Source organism: Drosophila subpulchrella, chromosome 2R, assembly GCF_014743375.2.
Source record: "Drosophila subpulchrella strain 33 F10 #4 breed RU33 chromosome 2R, RU_Dsub_v1.1 Primary Assembly, whole genome shotgun sequence".
In the NCBI taxonomy this organism is placed as follows: Eukaryota; Metazoa; Arthropoda; class Insecta; order Diptera; family Drosophilidae; genus Drosophila; species Drosophila subpulchrella.
Window position 1 is genome coordinate 12,951,850 of NC_050611.1, and position 14,428 is coordinate 12,966,277.

Here is a 14,428-nt window from a genome sequence, read left to right on the forward strand (position 1 = left end):
AATTTTTAATCTAATTGTTATTGACCAAGGGGAAAGCTCAGAGCCATTTTCGGCTTTTGCGCACAGAGCTATTAGCCTGCCATTTTGGGCACTTGATATATGAACGTGTGCGGTTTATAACACTCAAAAAGCAATAAAGATTTTTAAGTAATCTAATTGCGCTGGTCATGCAGAACCTCAGACGTGGTTATCGCAAGGCTCAGATCTTATCATCCCAGAAAAGTTTTGACTTTTGGTAATCCACAAATGGTTTAACCCAACCATCTCTATAAGAAATGCCTAGTTGCCCACCCACCTCAATGCCGGAACATTTTTCGTTTAATTTTAATGGCAATTTATGGCAGCTTTTCCACTTTTAACTCGGCTAATGGGTTATGGACGGTTGGGCCCTTATCAGTTTCACTTTTAAACAACTTTCCACAGCTTTAATTTGCCCTATTGATTGCGGGGTTTCGCTTATGAATAGGGCTTTTACCTTGTCGTCGGGAAACTATTTTTATCTCTGGCCAGAGCAACAGTTGCGAGTTATTGACAAAACAAGTGACAAGCCAAAATAAAAGGAGACATTCGCGAGGAGCCCGTATTTTGTTTGTGGAATCGTCTCAGCCCATTATGAAAACAAGAGCCAAACTTCAGACGGTTTTATTTATGCCTTCAATGGGGGAAGTGAACCGGAGTGGAGATTTGCCGACTTTGTTGCTTTAATGAGTAATTACGTTTAATGCCAGTTAACCATTAAAATGGCACGAACTCTGGCTAAATGGGCGAGATAATAATCGCCGCCGTTGAGATGGTCTGTGCTTGTCGAATTACCAATAGATCTTGGGCTCCCGCCTCCTTTTCATTTGGGTTTTCATTCAACAAAGTAACTCCCATAAGCTTCCTCAAAGAAAACCAATTAAACTGTAATTTGTTCGGCACAATTAGATAGAGATAGTTCAAATCGTTAAATTAGAATCACATTTATTGTTATTAAATGAATGAGATTATGGACGATAAGTTTGTACAGTAGATAGGGACAGTAATAATTGAAAATGTATATTTATATATTATATTTATAATTAGTTCGGTGCAATTAGATAGAGATAGTTAAAATCATTAAATTAGAAACACATTATTTATTATGAAATAAATGAGATTATGTGCTATAAGTTTGTAAAGTAGGTAGGGACAGTAATAATGGAAAATTTACCCTTATTAAAGTTCTTAAGAAACTGGAAGCGTTATTAAGAATAAAGGCTTCAGTAATTGCTCAATTAAATCAATCAACTCGATAAAGAATACATGCGATACTAAATGGAAAATTAAAAACCCTTTAACTGTAGGTCTGGACAGTAGGAAGCTAAATATGTATTTATATGTGTATCTATTAAAACTATGTTCAATGTACCTAAAAGATATTTAGCACCCTTACAAATCGACAATAACATTTGTATTATGTGCCATTAAGTAAGGTCAAGAAGCCCATATAAGTGAAAGCGGAAATGTTAAACGAGATAATGTTTTTAACTAGTCAAAAGATTTTCCCCAAATGAACCCGATAAAATTTGAATAAAACCCATGCAAAAACTATGTAAACCAGTTCAAATGGAAGTTGCAATTACCAAAGCCAAATCAAATTTAATTTGGTTTTCTGCAATTATCTGTTTTCTCTGCACTTGGATCTTGTGATGCTACGAAAACAATTGAAAACACGTTAACAATAATAACCGTAAGCGGACTCCAGTGACATTGAAACATTTGCAATTGTAACTGAAAATGACGGGCGATCGCCAAGTGGACTGTAAAAAAAGAGGAGAAAATTAAAAATAAAAAGAAAACAAAGCTAAATACATAAATGCGTATGCGCACACAGAGAGAAACGATAATAATCTCAAATCGAATCGCTAATATTATGTTTGCTTATGGGGGCGGCTAATAAACGAATTGAAATGAATTTTGGGCGAACAATGGACGCCAATGAGTCGGTAGAAAATTAAATGGCCCGAAATTGGTTCAATCAGGTGGCAAAAGGTGGGAGCGTGTGCCTGTTTGTTTTTCGCATGTGATCGATTTGGCCCGCGAAGCAGCCAAAAAATCGAATAAAGGTCAATGTCACAGCCCACCCCCTCTACACATGCTTTTTTCTCCAGTCCGAGATGCTCTATCTCCGGCGTTTGACACTCCATCAATCTTGGTTAGTGGTCGCTGTAAAAGTGTGAGTCTCGAGATGCGTGAGTGCCCAAGTCAACGACTATGGTCTATGCAAATTTGCCTGCGCTCTGATTATGGCTTGCTCAGTTAGTTTTACTAGCTATGATGTATGATACAACCTGTTAAGTACAGTAAAGCAAAGTTCTTCAAATGGACTTAAGGGATTTCTGGTAAGACATCTACCTTTAAGATCTATAAACAAGAAGTAACTAGATTTTTACATTTTATATGTACATATTTATTAACTTGTTACTCTTTATATTGTTATTAACTTATATTTATAACTACCTGTACTTTCCTATTTTATACCAGTGATAGAGTTGATCTCTAGTTCTACAACATCAATCAATAAATTTCGATTAAAACATCTTTATTTATGATATATACCTTAGAAACTTTTCAGTTTTTCTTTTCTTTTTTTCAGATCAATGACCAGTAAACTATTATTTATAATCGAATTCCTTTTAAACCAGATACTTCCCTGATCTATAAAAATGCAAACTTTTCAGTTGTTGTAGCCCATAATAAATAATTAAATAAAACTATGTAACTCGATTTTTATATATTATTATTATTTTATTTCTTTTAATTTTGTTGTTAACTTATGTTGATAAATACATTTTCTTTCCTTTTCTTAATATTAATGGTAGAGTAAATCTCTAAATTAAAGCTAAGAAAGTAGCAATCAGGACTTTTATGTTTTATGCAGAACTATATAGTAATCAGTAAAAATTTGTATTATTTATATTTATTTGCCATAGCCTATATCCACTGTACACGTTGATCACACATAATGTTTCAATAAGGCCGCCGCTTGGGGCTGTTGGCGTTTGGTTTTATTGTGTCTGGTCTTGCGGTTCTCGTTATTGTTTTTTGGCAAGCCTCGTCCACTCCATCATATTTTTGCAGCCATGACTAACCAACCTCTGGTGGTTGTTGTCTTCAAGTTGTCTTCACGCATGCGCCGTGGGAAATATTTCCAAGAGCTTTCGTAGAAGCAAATCTTATGCGGGCATCGCAGCCGAATTCTGGTCATGGATCGCAGATCTACAGCTCACATTCTCTCCAAGCTAAATGTTAAGGTTAATTCTGGCACACGAGGCGTATACTCACTTCCTGTAGCAGGTACACACTGCGTATGAGCGATGTTGAATTGAAGCGCGTGCCGGACCAAAAATTGCAGGTAATTAGCCAAAAATAAAAGGCACTACATCTATTGCCCATCTGTCCGGGCTTAAAAGTTCGCAGCACTCCAATATTGATTGGCACAAGCACTCGGTTGTACTTGTAGAATTTTTGCCCATTTGTGTTTACCCAACTTCTTCGGTTTTTGTTCTCGCACTGGCTTTTGTTTTATATAAAGATACATCAAGAACTGAGGTTTTTTTGTCGCAGCTTAGCACTTTGTTTTGTTTTCAATTTTTTATTTTATTTTTTTTGTGATAAAGTTAGGCACGGCCTCTGTTGACTTATGGCGTACGTGTTATATATCGAGAGCCCATTAAGATGGAGCACGGTAATGGGCACATAAAAATGGCAATTGAAGAAAATTTGCTTATTTCCGATGCTGATAAGCAGTCGCAGATGTTTCGAGTTTTTTTGTTTTGCAATGTGACTTTAAGCGGTAATCAAAGACCACTTGAAAGTGAAAAGTATAGTACGGAACTAAACGGAATTAGCTCTTTGTCTTTGAGAATTCGATGAGCTTCCGGTAAAGTCTGAAAAAACAGAACCTTAATTTAAATTCGCGGGGCGTTGAACTAAACTAATTGTTTCCAAGCAAAGTAAATGCACTGCTTTTAATCGAGATCTGGCTAATCAGTTACTATTTTATGGGCGAGGAAGTGGCTAATCCGATAATACATTCGTGATTTATCAGTAAATTGTTTTTAGCATGACGTAAAACAAACTAGAACAAGTGTTTTAAAGAATTACTGATAAGCTGTAAAACGATTATAACAAAAGAATTTCAGTTTCTCGTAAGCGAAAAAAATTAAAAAAGGTTCGAAGACCTTGAAAAAGCTTAGCTATCTTGTAGTGCTCAACATTTTTTAAATAATTAAGGTATTAAATAAAACGCAATTGAAATTACCCCTCTGCAAAGAACCCATTTCCCAGATCACGTCACTTTGCGACTGCCAGCTTTAAATTCCAGCTATGTCTGATTTAATTAATGGCTTCCCACTTGGGGGCGCTATGACCGGACAATTCTAATTTATTATTTCGCCAGTCAGGACACAATTACTTTGCTTTTCCATATTTCACAGTGAGGCTCCTCGCCAGCAGAGCAGGAAAAATAAGCAAAAAGCCCAGCCCTTCCACAGGATTACGGCCATATGCAAATGGGCGTAATGTCGGGCCAAGGTCATCGAAGAACCATTGTGTGCTGGCTGAAAAGTGGGCGTTGGCCAGGTGTCAAGAGTCAAGAGTCAAGTGTCAGGAGGAGTCGGCTGGTTCATTTATTTCCATTCAAGTGAAATGTGGTCTGGATTTTTCTTTTTGTTCCAACACAGCGGTATTCTGTTTGCACCTATGTAAATTAGAAAAGATCTTTATCTGAAGAAAGTAGTTTCTAGGATTGGTATGTCATAATTTTAGGGAAGTCAATCAAAATGATTTATAAAAGGGCAAACTATATAACTCGACATTATGTAAATGAGTCATTTTCTTGTTGGTGTTTTTGTGGTAAAACACACTTGTTAACCAACCAAAAATGTAAGGTATTCCCCTTTATTGTTCAGATAAGGTATGAAATCACCATAATTCTAAAAAATGTTTTTTTTAAACCCCCCTTTTAATTTCCCTTAAAAAGAGATTAAGCTTAAAACTTATTTATATAAGATTGGTGCCTTGCTTTGGTTTTTTTGGACTTTGCCAGGGTCAAAACTGATTGTTTGTATCTTGCTTTCAGCTTTATCTTCCAAAAAGTCCCTAATACAAAATAAATCAATGAGCTCTGAAATAATTAACAAATATCATATAATGGCAAACAATGATATAGATCTACAAAAATTATTTGTAAACAAAAAGCACATCCACCATTTATGATCTATACTCTGTCTTGAACATTTTTCAAAGGGGGCTATGAACTCAATAATACAAAAAAAATTAACGATTACAAACTTATCTGGTCCTTTAAAGATTATCCCACAAACAAAATCCAAATTCACGATCAGGACTTCCATAAAATCGTATATCTACATCTTACACCGTATTTTACATCTAACTCACAGGCCATAAACGTGTGCTTAAATAAATTTATGGCAGCCTCATAAAAGTGTGCTTTAATTTCTGAACTGCATTTCCTGCAGTTATTTATTTAAAAAGGCAAATACAAATAAAGCGAACAACCATAAAGATAAAGTGAATTTGATTTTACGTCAATATTTCGTGGAAAAGTTCAGTGTTCCCCTGTCGGCATACAAACACTAAATTAATTAAAGAAATTGTTTGCAAAAGACATGATTTCTGGGCCGATTTGGTTGATAAGAACGCCGAAAAACGATGGAAACTTTTCTGCAAGCGTCACTGTCTGACGTTAACGATGGGTGGGATAAATATTACCCTATTAAATGACTATTTGCAGTTCATAAAATAGCTTCAATTGTTTTCAGATGGTGGCAATTTTGATTGGAAGATAAACTGTTTACATAGGGTTTGTGTCTTGGCTGATCCGCGACAAGTGTGGTGGGTTTTGGTGTTTGGTTTGTTGTGTTTTTTGTCATTTAATAATTTCAAGATAATCGCACATTAAAATCGTCCGTTTTAATCGTTGCGCCCGCGCTCTCAAATATTCTAGAATTCTTCTCTTGGATTCTTCGGAGAAGCTCTCTCTTATTTTGATTACTTTTTACATCGAGCTCTCTGCCTTTTCGTCTTTGGGGCTTTGGTTTTTTGCTACCAAAAGCGGTCGCGCAGTTTTTGTCGTCGAGTCAAAGTGCGCGGATCGCTCGAGGAGCTCATATTCCTGCCAAATAAAATTAAATATTTGTTAAGTGCATGTTTAGGTGTTAGTTGTTGTTGTCGCAGATCCAAGTTCGTAAGCAGGTGCAAAGGTGCAAAAGTGAGCTAATAACTAAGCAAGGTAAACTTCTAATTGAAAGTGATCATAATTAAAAACAATCAAAAAAATGTTTGACTAAAACACCCCAGTTAAAATTGCTATTTCTGTTCGGAAAATAATATTTTAATAATTTTTATTTCAATTAATTTTAATCAAAGCAGGTAGTTTTAAAGTATTTAATGGTTTTCTAAGCAATTTTTGGTAAAAAAAATATACATTTTCAGTTATTATTATAAAAAAAATTTCATTAAACAATTAAATATTAAAATTAAATAAAACGACACACTATATACATTTAAATATTGATATAATATTTATTTGTAAAACCTAAATGTAATATGCCATTTTAACAATTAAATTCTATCTTTAATAACTTTTAATTTGATTAAACAAAATTAGTTCTCAACTATCCTTAAAAATGGTTTTATTTTCTCCCTGTGCACTGCAACTAATCTTGTAATACCGTTTTGCATTTTTTCTACCCCTGTTCATATTTTATCATATCTACATACTTTGATCTGTTTTTTTTCGTTTGACTTCTCTTATAAAACGAGATAAACAAATCGGCGAGAATGCCCTCGCATATGTCAATCGTAAAAATATAACAATTTATGTACAGATTTTACTTATGTCGGCCAGAGCGATTCCGAGTAATTAAAAGCCGCGGATATAGAATAAGTCTATTGCCAAAATATATTTAAAAATTTACCCAGAACATTGAGACATATCATTGTGCTTTTCATTTTAAAACCATCGTTGCGTGAAATGATGCGGTCGTGCGATCTGTTTAAGCTTTTGAGATTTCTATATGTTATTTTGTATTGTTTGGTTAATTAGGTACGGCAATGCCATGATCCGATGATATGGTAATGGGACTTACGAAGCTTGGGGGCATTCAGTCCACTTCATTCATATTTGACACCTGTGATTGATGGGTTGACCACAGCAATTTTCTGCTCTCTGATTTCGTAATTGGAGTGGCCCCCTTTGACTTTACCCGTGCTTCACTGTAGCCCCGAACACGTGTGGGAGTTTTGGGTAGTAACTCTGCAATTGCTGCTGTACTTTCCCCCCCTTTTATCACTCCCACTCCTCCCACGTTCGGCGTTGCATACAAATTTAAGGCTTAAGTAAGTTTTATGGCTTTTTAAGTGACAAAGTTGCGACAAACAATTGCAAACGTCTATATCGGCAAGTGTCATCAGCAGACGTACGCAATTGGGGCTAGGCTAGATGGTATTTTAACTGTTTAAAATAAAAATAACTACAGGAAGAGATTACCTGCAAGTATAAGGCTATTTACAAAAACGTATTGAGCTAGACTTTATAGGTATACTAACTAGGAAAAAACAAAATTGCTAGTAATGAAAATAGTACAATAGAATATAGGAATATGTAAAGATCATGCGACTGCAATATTTTCTAACCGCTGACTTATTCCAACTATTTATAATATATCCCATTATAGTAAGAACACAAATAAGGTTTTTAAAATTTCTAAAAACATCCTTGACTAGAGTATATAGGTTTACTATCTAGAATAAAAACAAAATTACATTTTATGAAAATACTATATAGTATTAGAACATGTAAAGATCATGCGACTGCAATATTTTTAAACGGTGACTGCTTTCAACTTTTTGTAATGTATCCCATTATAGCAATAACTTTGAAGCCCATAAATGCTACTCAAAACGGCCATAGATCTAACATGACTGGTCAAATAACTTATTTACTTGCTTTTAGAGTCCATAAAAAATACATCAAAAACAAAAGCAAAGAAATTACCTCATCCGATCCATCAACGCGATATTTATACTCTTGTTATCTGGATGTTTTTAATTAATGACGAATGTCTTTGTGTGTAGCCACTTTTCTCAACGACAGTCTTCATTATTAGCATATAATTAAATTTTATTGGAACACATTTTTGGCAGCCTTTCAGTTCAATGCGGTTTGAGTTCAAGTTCATGAACCCGCCGTTAATACACGTTTCGAAAGTCTCAAAAATACCTCGAATGACGAAAATCAGCTCGAAATGCGTTGAAATGCAATCTACTTGGTTGGGTGTGCAAAAATATGTGTGAATTTTGTGGGTTTTGTTCTCGCCGTTTGTGCTAATTTGTTGAGCAAACTTCTACTTTATTGTTCGGATATTATGCGAATAGGCACGGACACACTTATACGCCGCCAATTTGGTTATTAGCGCGCTATTGAAAATTCCACAATTGGGAAGAAAAGTGGGATCGGGTGTTGGGTTTCCAATTATAAAGCTAGCTTATCGTCCATAAAATGCTGCCCAAAATAATCGCAAAGCAAACATTAATCAGAGCCGATTAATTGTTTAGATTTTTCATTTAGGTCCCGCAGTATACTGCTGTTCTACACCTTTAAGTTTAGCGATATGAATTTTAATTAGCCTCGAAAAGAGAGTGTAGGCACCTGTGAATCTGAATCTATGGAATGCCAGTTAGTAGCTGGCCAATTAAATAATCATTTCAAAAACTCATTACGATTATAATTACATGCTCAAATTGTTGAATCCGTTTTCACAATGGATGATTAACAGGCGATGACAAATATTTAAAGTCCCCGGTTTTTACCCATTTTTCGCGGCATTCCAGTCAATGGCAGTGCTTGTGTGGGATGGTAACTGCTCTATTACAAGGTATTCCACTTATCCGTAGGCCCAACCTTATGTCAATTCAATTACTATCAGCTCATCCAGCACACTCCTCGGCACCTCATTTAAAGAACAGAACCCGCGTTTCCATATCAGAGCACTTGAGTCTATTGGCTGATATCGATATGGGGGTTCTAGATGACGCAAATAAAACACGAAATTCATTAAGATTGCATTAGAAAAATAAATACGAAAGGCGGTGAACAACTTGAATATTTTCTGAGCATTAAAAATGGGAATTAACATTGAACGGTCGTTGATTGATGGCATAGACAAATTACAAATGGAATATGCTATATGATATATGTATATAACTGAATATATTTGTAAAGCTCTTGACGCTTGGCGCGGGGGCATGGTCAACGAGTCTTAGCCCATTTTTGGGCCTGTTCGTGACCGCATTGCGCCAAAAAAGAACAGCAAAACAAACAGTTTCCACTGATTCCACTCTATAAAAAAACAGGCCTAATCCCCCCGCGACGGGTTAACCTCCGTATACCCCCTTAACCCCCGGTTAAACACTCTCAACTGCTGATACTCGAGTGCTGTTCACTTCTGACGGTGTTGTGCTCAAATATTTACCGCACTTTTATGACTCGTTGCCAATTAAATATTATACATTTTGTTTGCTCTGATATATTCTCACATGCAGCTGCGATGGCTGATAAGATGGGTTTCGCAGAGTTAGGAGGGGTGGTGTCTAAAAACATCTTAATTACCCACTTTTGGCACAACGAAAATAAGTTTATTTAAGCACATAAACATTCCAATCCATCTGGATATTAAATAAACAAGCGAGAACTAAGTTTGAAGACATTTGGGGGTCGAAAACATATTACAAATTACATTTAAAAATATCAAATCTACCTGGGGTTTATTATACCATGGCATCTTTAAAATCCTCTGTTCTTAATCAACACAAAAAAAAATGTTAAAAAAGAAACTAACTACTTTAATTAAAGACCAGACAAAAGTGCCAACTAATTAGGCACTAAGTCAACTGTAGCGGAAATGCAGATATTTAAACTGTCACCAAAGGCCAAAACAATATCGCACCTTAAATGAGTGAAAAAAGTGGCCGTCGTTGGCAGTTAAAACCTGCTCATGTTTGACAATTGTCTACATCCATTTTCAAACACATTTCCATTTACAATTCGGATTGCGATTTGCATTAACTGCCAGACATAGCCCACTGATTTTCCATGTGTTTATTTTAGTTCACCAGTTTTAGTTGAAAGGCAAAGCGAAGAAGATGGGAAAGTTCGAGTACTCTTTGGGTCTCAATGAGGTGAGTTCAAAATAGTTCCTAAATATTAATAATATATTTAATAAATTACAATTGTAACTACACCTTTGAACTTATTTTATACATGTTATTAATATTATTTTATTTATCCTAGCTCAAGTCCAAGGAGCTGCGATTGTGGCAGGCCCTGATTGGAGAATTCCTGGGTAACCTGATCCTCAATTTCTTTGCCTGCGGTGCATGCACTCAAATTGAGGATGGTACCTTCAAGGCCCTGGCTTTTGGCCTGGCCATCTTCATGGCCATCACGGTGAGATTATCCTTAAATTGTAATATTATTCCTACTAATATTCATACATTCCCTTGCAGATTGTGGGTCACTTGAGTGGTGGCCATGTAAATCCTGCCGTTACCGCTGGAATGCTGGTTGCAGGACGAATCAGCTTGATCAGGGCCGTTTTCTATGTTATCTTCCAGTGCCTGGGTGCCATCGCTGGAACTGCAGCTGTTAAGGTGAGAAAGCATAAAATAATTATTTGCTTGGAGATTTTGAATAAGTACTTGATAAGATATAAGCATTTCCAAAAAAAAATGTGTTTTCAAAACGTTGCTAAAAATGTACCAAGAAACCTTATCACATTTTTGTTCGTTTCTGAAAACAAATTCTTTGAAGACGCTTGTTGTGCTGCCCTGGGGCTAATCTCGCTTACTTGAAAAACATCGTACGAGTTATTTGTCTCTTACAGTTTTTGATTGTCCCACATCCGGTTGTGGTTTAAAAAGTGACTCTTATTTCGACACTTGCTTTTCTTCATTGAGTGCATAAAATAATCTTTACGGCAATATAAAGAGTGAATGCCTGAGTGAATCCGTTGATTATTTTTAAGTACCCAAACAAACTTGTCTCAAAGTGTTATCTTTGACTTTTTTTATTTAATTCTTCGAAAGTTACATATTCTGACTGGTTCTGCTTGCAAAAAAGTTTCATTAAAAACGAAATTATATTAATATAAAATATTCACACTGATTCAACCGAAATACTCAGCTTGAAAGAATCATAACATGATTCAATATATATATATTCACCTAAATGATTCACTTAAATGATCTTGGAAAATAGTCAATCCATTAATTCAACATAAAAATTTAACTTTTAGAAGTCATTTCAACAGGACTGAGTAATCTTATTTAATAATTTCTTTTACACCCCCTAGATCCTCATCGATCGCGACTATTATAATGGCTTGGGTCACACCTCGCTGGCCCAAAATATCACAGAACTGCAGGGCGTGGGAATTGAGTTCTTCCTGGGACTTTTGCTGGTTCTCGTTGTGTTTGGAGCCTGCGATCCCCACAAGCCCGACTCCCGCTACACGGCGCCCCTGGCCATTGGAATGGCGGTGACCCTGGGTCACCTGGGCACCATTCGGTACACCGGGGCTAGTATGAATCCCGCCCGCACGGTGGGCACTGCCTTTGCCACCGACAACTGGACATCGCATTGGGTGTACTGGGTGGGACCTGTGCTGGGGGGCGTGGCTGCCGCCCTGCTCTACACCCAGGTCCTGGAGGCGAAACCCGCCCCAAAGACGAACGAGGCTTCCGAGAAGTACCGAACGCACGCCGATGAACGCGAGGTGAGAGTCAGGTTGATAAGCGCCTGGAGCGAGGAGTCCTTCTACTGATCAGTGATCACACCCACACTCATTCCACACCCACTTATCACACACAAACTCACTCACTCACACACACATTGCATTGTAAATACCCCAAGTTACGTGATTTCAGGGATGCAAACCGAACCGCAACCCCAAAACACTATCGTCTAACTCATTTATCTATAAACTATTTAAATGTATATATATTTTTATCGCTTTAGCAGCAGATATTCGTTTACTAAAGCTATTTGCAACCAGCCTCCCAAGCTTATCCAAACCACTTTTGTGAACCAAACCCATTGGTTTAGATATTCTTCAGTCCTTTCAACCGAACCCGTCCACAATTTCGATCGGCTTGCATCCCTGCTTAACTTACTTAACTAATTTTTTGTACTATTATATTTTCATAACTTACAGATGCGCAAATTGGAGGGAGCACGCGACTATGCCTAAAATTAAGGGATCTTAGGCGACTCGAATCTAGAGATAGAGAGAGAAAAGCAGCCGAGGAGAACAGATTACTTTGTATCCATTCATTTCAGTGTCTATCATAATTATTTCGTGTACTCCTTCGTTCGTGTGTATTTATGTATTTATTCATGAAAATTCATTTCTTAATTAACTAATATTTAAATGTGTAAGCTGCCCTAAAATGCAATCTACAAAAAAAAAATACTTGTATTCTCATGCGTTCACAATAAAGTGGAAAACATTAACTGAAAAGCGTTCACTTGAAATTATTTGGTAGGAATTCAAAAATAGTTTTCTAACACTATAAAAACCTTAATATTTTCTTCAAAGTTTTACAAAATAATAATCTTTCATTGGAATATTTTTTAGTAAAATGGATTTAGTTGCTAAAACAATCTTTAATTTTCATTACTGAATCAAATTTTCTTCAATTTTCCACCTTTAAAAAGTCCGGCATTCAAAAGCTTATGCTGTAAGCTTTTCCGCAGCCAATTTTTCAACACTTGGTATGCGGAAAGCTTCCGCGCAGCATACGGCAAAAGCGTCATGCGCCAAAACTGTCAAAAAGCGTTAAGGGAAAATCGGAAAATCCGCAGTCGTCTCCGTCGTTGTCAATGTCGTTGCGTGTGACCTGCTAAATAAATTACAAAATTAACAAATAAAAAACGGCAGGGAGCAGAAATTGCCCCCAAATAGCCATTAAACAATTGATAAATTATTCGAATTAGTGAATTAAACAATTGGCAAGTGCACACACGGTTAATTAAAAAGCCAGTTGAAAATCAAGGCAAAGTGATGCACTAGAGTGTTGTGAGCGAAATCAATAGGAAAACAGTGGGGGAAAAGTCAGCGAACGACTTGGAAAAACGACACCGAGACCACGGCGAGGGTCGAATGCAAACTGCAGTAGACCCCGGAGAAGGCCAAAACATAAGTGGGCCGAGTTAAGCTGGCCAATCGATTCGGGAATCCAGAACACATTATGAAACAACGGCCCAACAACCGACCCGGAAAAGTGTGAGAGGAAAGCAGGGGAAAGGAAAAGTGGAAAGCGGAAAGTGGCTGGGAAAAGTGGAGAAGCTGCAGCGTCGCGTAAACACAGCCACACAAAATCAATACTCGCGTGTGTCTAGGCCAACGAAAACCTGGCAGCCAAACATGAACGAAAACTCAATTTCAGTTAGCCAGTAACTGGGCCAACAGGCAAGTAATTAATTGGTTTAAAGCAGCCTTTGAGGATAGTGAGCCAAATCAAACTAAGGGCGTTGTTTACATTCTGCTCTGCGTTTGACCCACTATGCAATTAGCTCGTTAGAGCCATTAAAATTTGATGAATGGCCAATGAAATGCGATCGGCAGTCATAATCATCGCTAAAACGGTGGCATTGCAAACACTTGTTGAACGCCAGGCGGACACTGAACCACATTTTGACCCACTTGCATATGCAGCGGTGGTGCGGAATAATAGTCACAGTGGTTTTGCCCGGAAAATTGCGCTAATTTTAGTGGTGGCAAGCTAAAACCTTAACCTGATTGGCTTGAAAGACCAGTTGGTAGTTTAATGCTTCACCAATATTGAGGGGTATATTGGTTTGCAGATTAAAGGCAGGCTAAACTTGAAGATAACAACCCATAAGATAGTTTCAATATTGACGAGTTCATTTGAGAACTTGCACTTGAAATTAATGGCAGCTATTATAATATCTTAAAGCTTATACTACTCATATACTTCCCTAGTGAAATTAATGTCTGAAATGCAATCACCAAGAAAAATTTAACACTTTAAGAGCCTAGATCATATTCTCTTTAAAACTCGACCTCTCACTTTTTCGAGAATAAACGTTCTTGATATCAAGATGAATTTGCTCTTGAGTTTGTTTATATAGCTGAACTTATTAAGAATAAGTAGTTTTATTTTTTTCGAGATTCAATCGATATAGGCTCATCTAGACAAGGTTTTTTGAGGTCAAAGTAAATATTTAAATTCCTACTAGATTCATCAATTTGTTTACATTCAAGTATTGATCCGAAATTATTCCTTGAGTATTACAAAGGGTAGCTGACAGTCAGTCATCCCCATTAATTTCTTTTCGCTTAAAGAATATTCTTAGCAC

General features: G+C 36.6%; 1 protein-coding gene across 2 annotated transcripts; it reads left to right on the forward strand.

Annotated features, from left to right (window-relative positions):
* The first annotated feature begins 6,100 nt into the window (after positions 1–6,100).
* On the forward strand, positions 6,101–12,566 carry LOC119552000 (aquaporin AQPAn.G). Of its 2 annotated transcripts, none has more exons than XR_005219564.1 (6): positions 6,101–6,277; positions 10,157–10,227; positions 10,340–10,495; positions 10,555–10,698; positions 11,400–11,945; positions 12,261–12,566. XR_005219564.1 is itself a non-coding variant. In XM_037861724.1 (6 exons), exons 2-6 carry the CDS (start codon positions 10,192–10,194, stop codon positions 12,294–12,296), a joined length of 795 nt encoding a protein of 264 aa, XP_037717652.1. In that variant the 5' UTR covers positions 6,102–6,277; positions 10,157–10,191; the 3' UTR covers positions 12,297–12,566. The 2 variants fall into 2 exon arrangements, 1 of the variants encoding a protein (XP_037717652.1); XM_037861724.1 differs by having other exon boundaries at positions 6,102–6,277; positions 11,400–11,822.
* Positions 12,567–14,428: the final 1,862 nt, after the last annotated feature.

Excerpts from the sequence above, each read along its gene's own strand:
- LOC119552000 (XM_037861724.1), top strand. The coding sequence starts at position 10,192 with ATGGGAAAGTTCGAGTACTCTTTGGGTCTCAATGAG. Across the intron at positions 10,228-10,339 it reads ACTCTTTGGGTCTCAATGAG|CTCAAGTCCAAGGAGCTGCG; the intron begins GTGAGTTCAAAA and ends TATTTATCCTAG. Across the intron at positions 10,496-10,554 it reads CCATCTTCATGGCCATCACG|ATTGTGGGTCACTTGAGTGG; the intron begins GTGAGATTATCC and ends ATTCCCTTGCAG.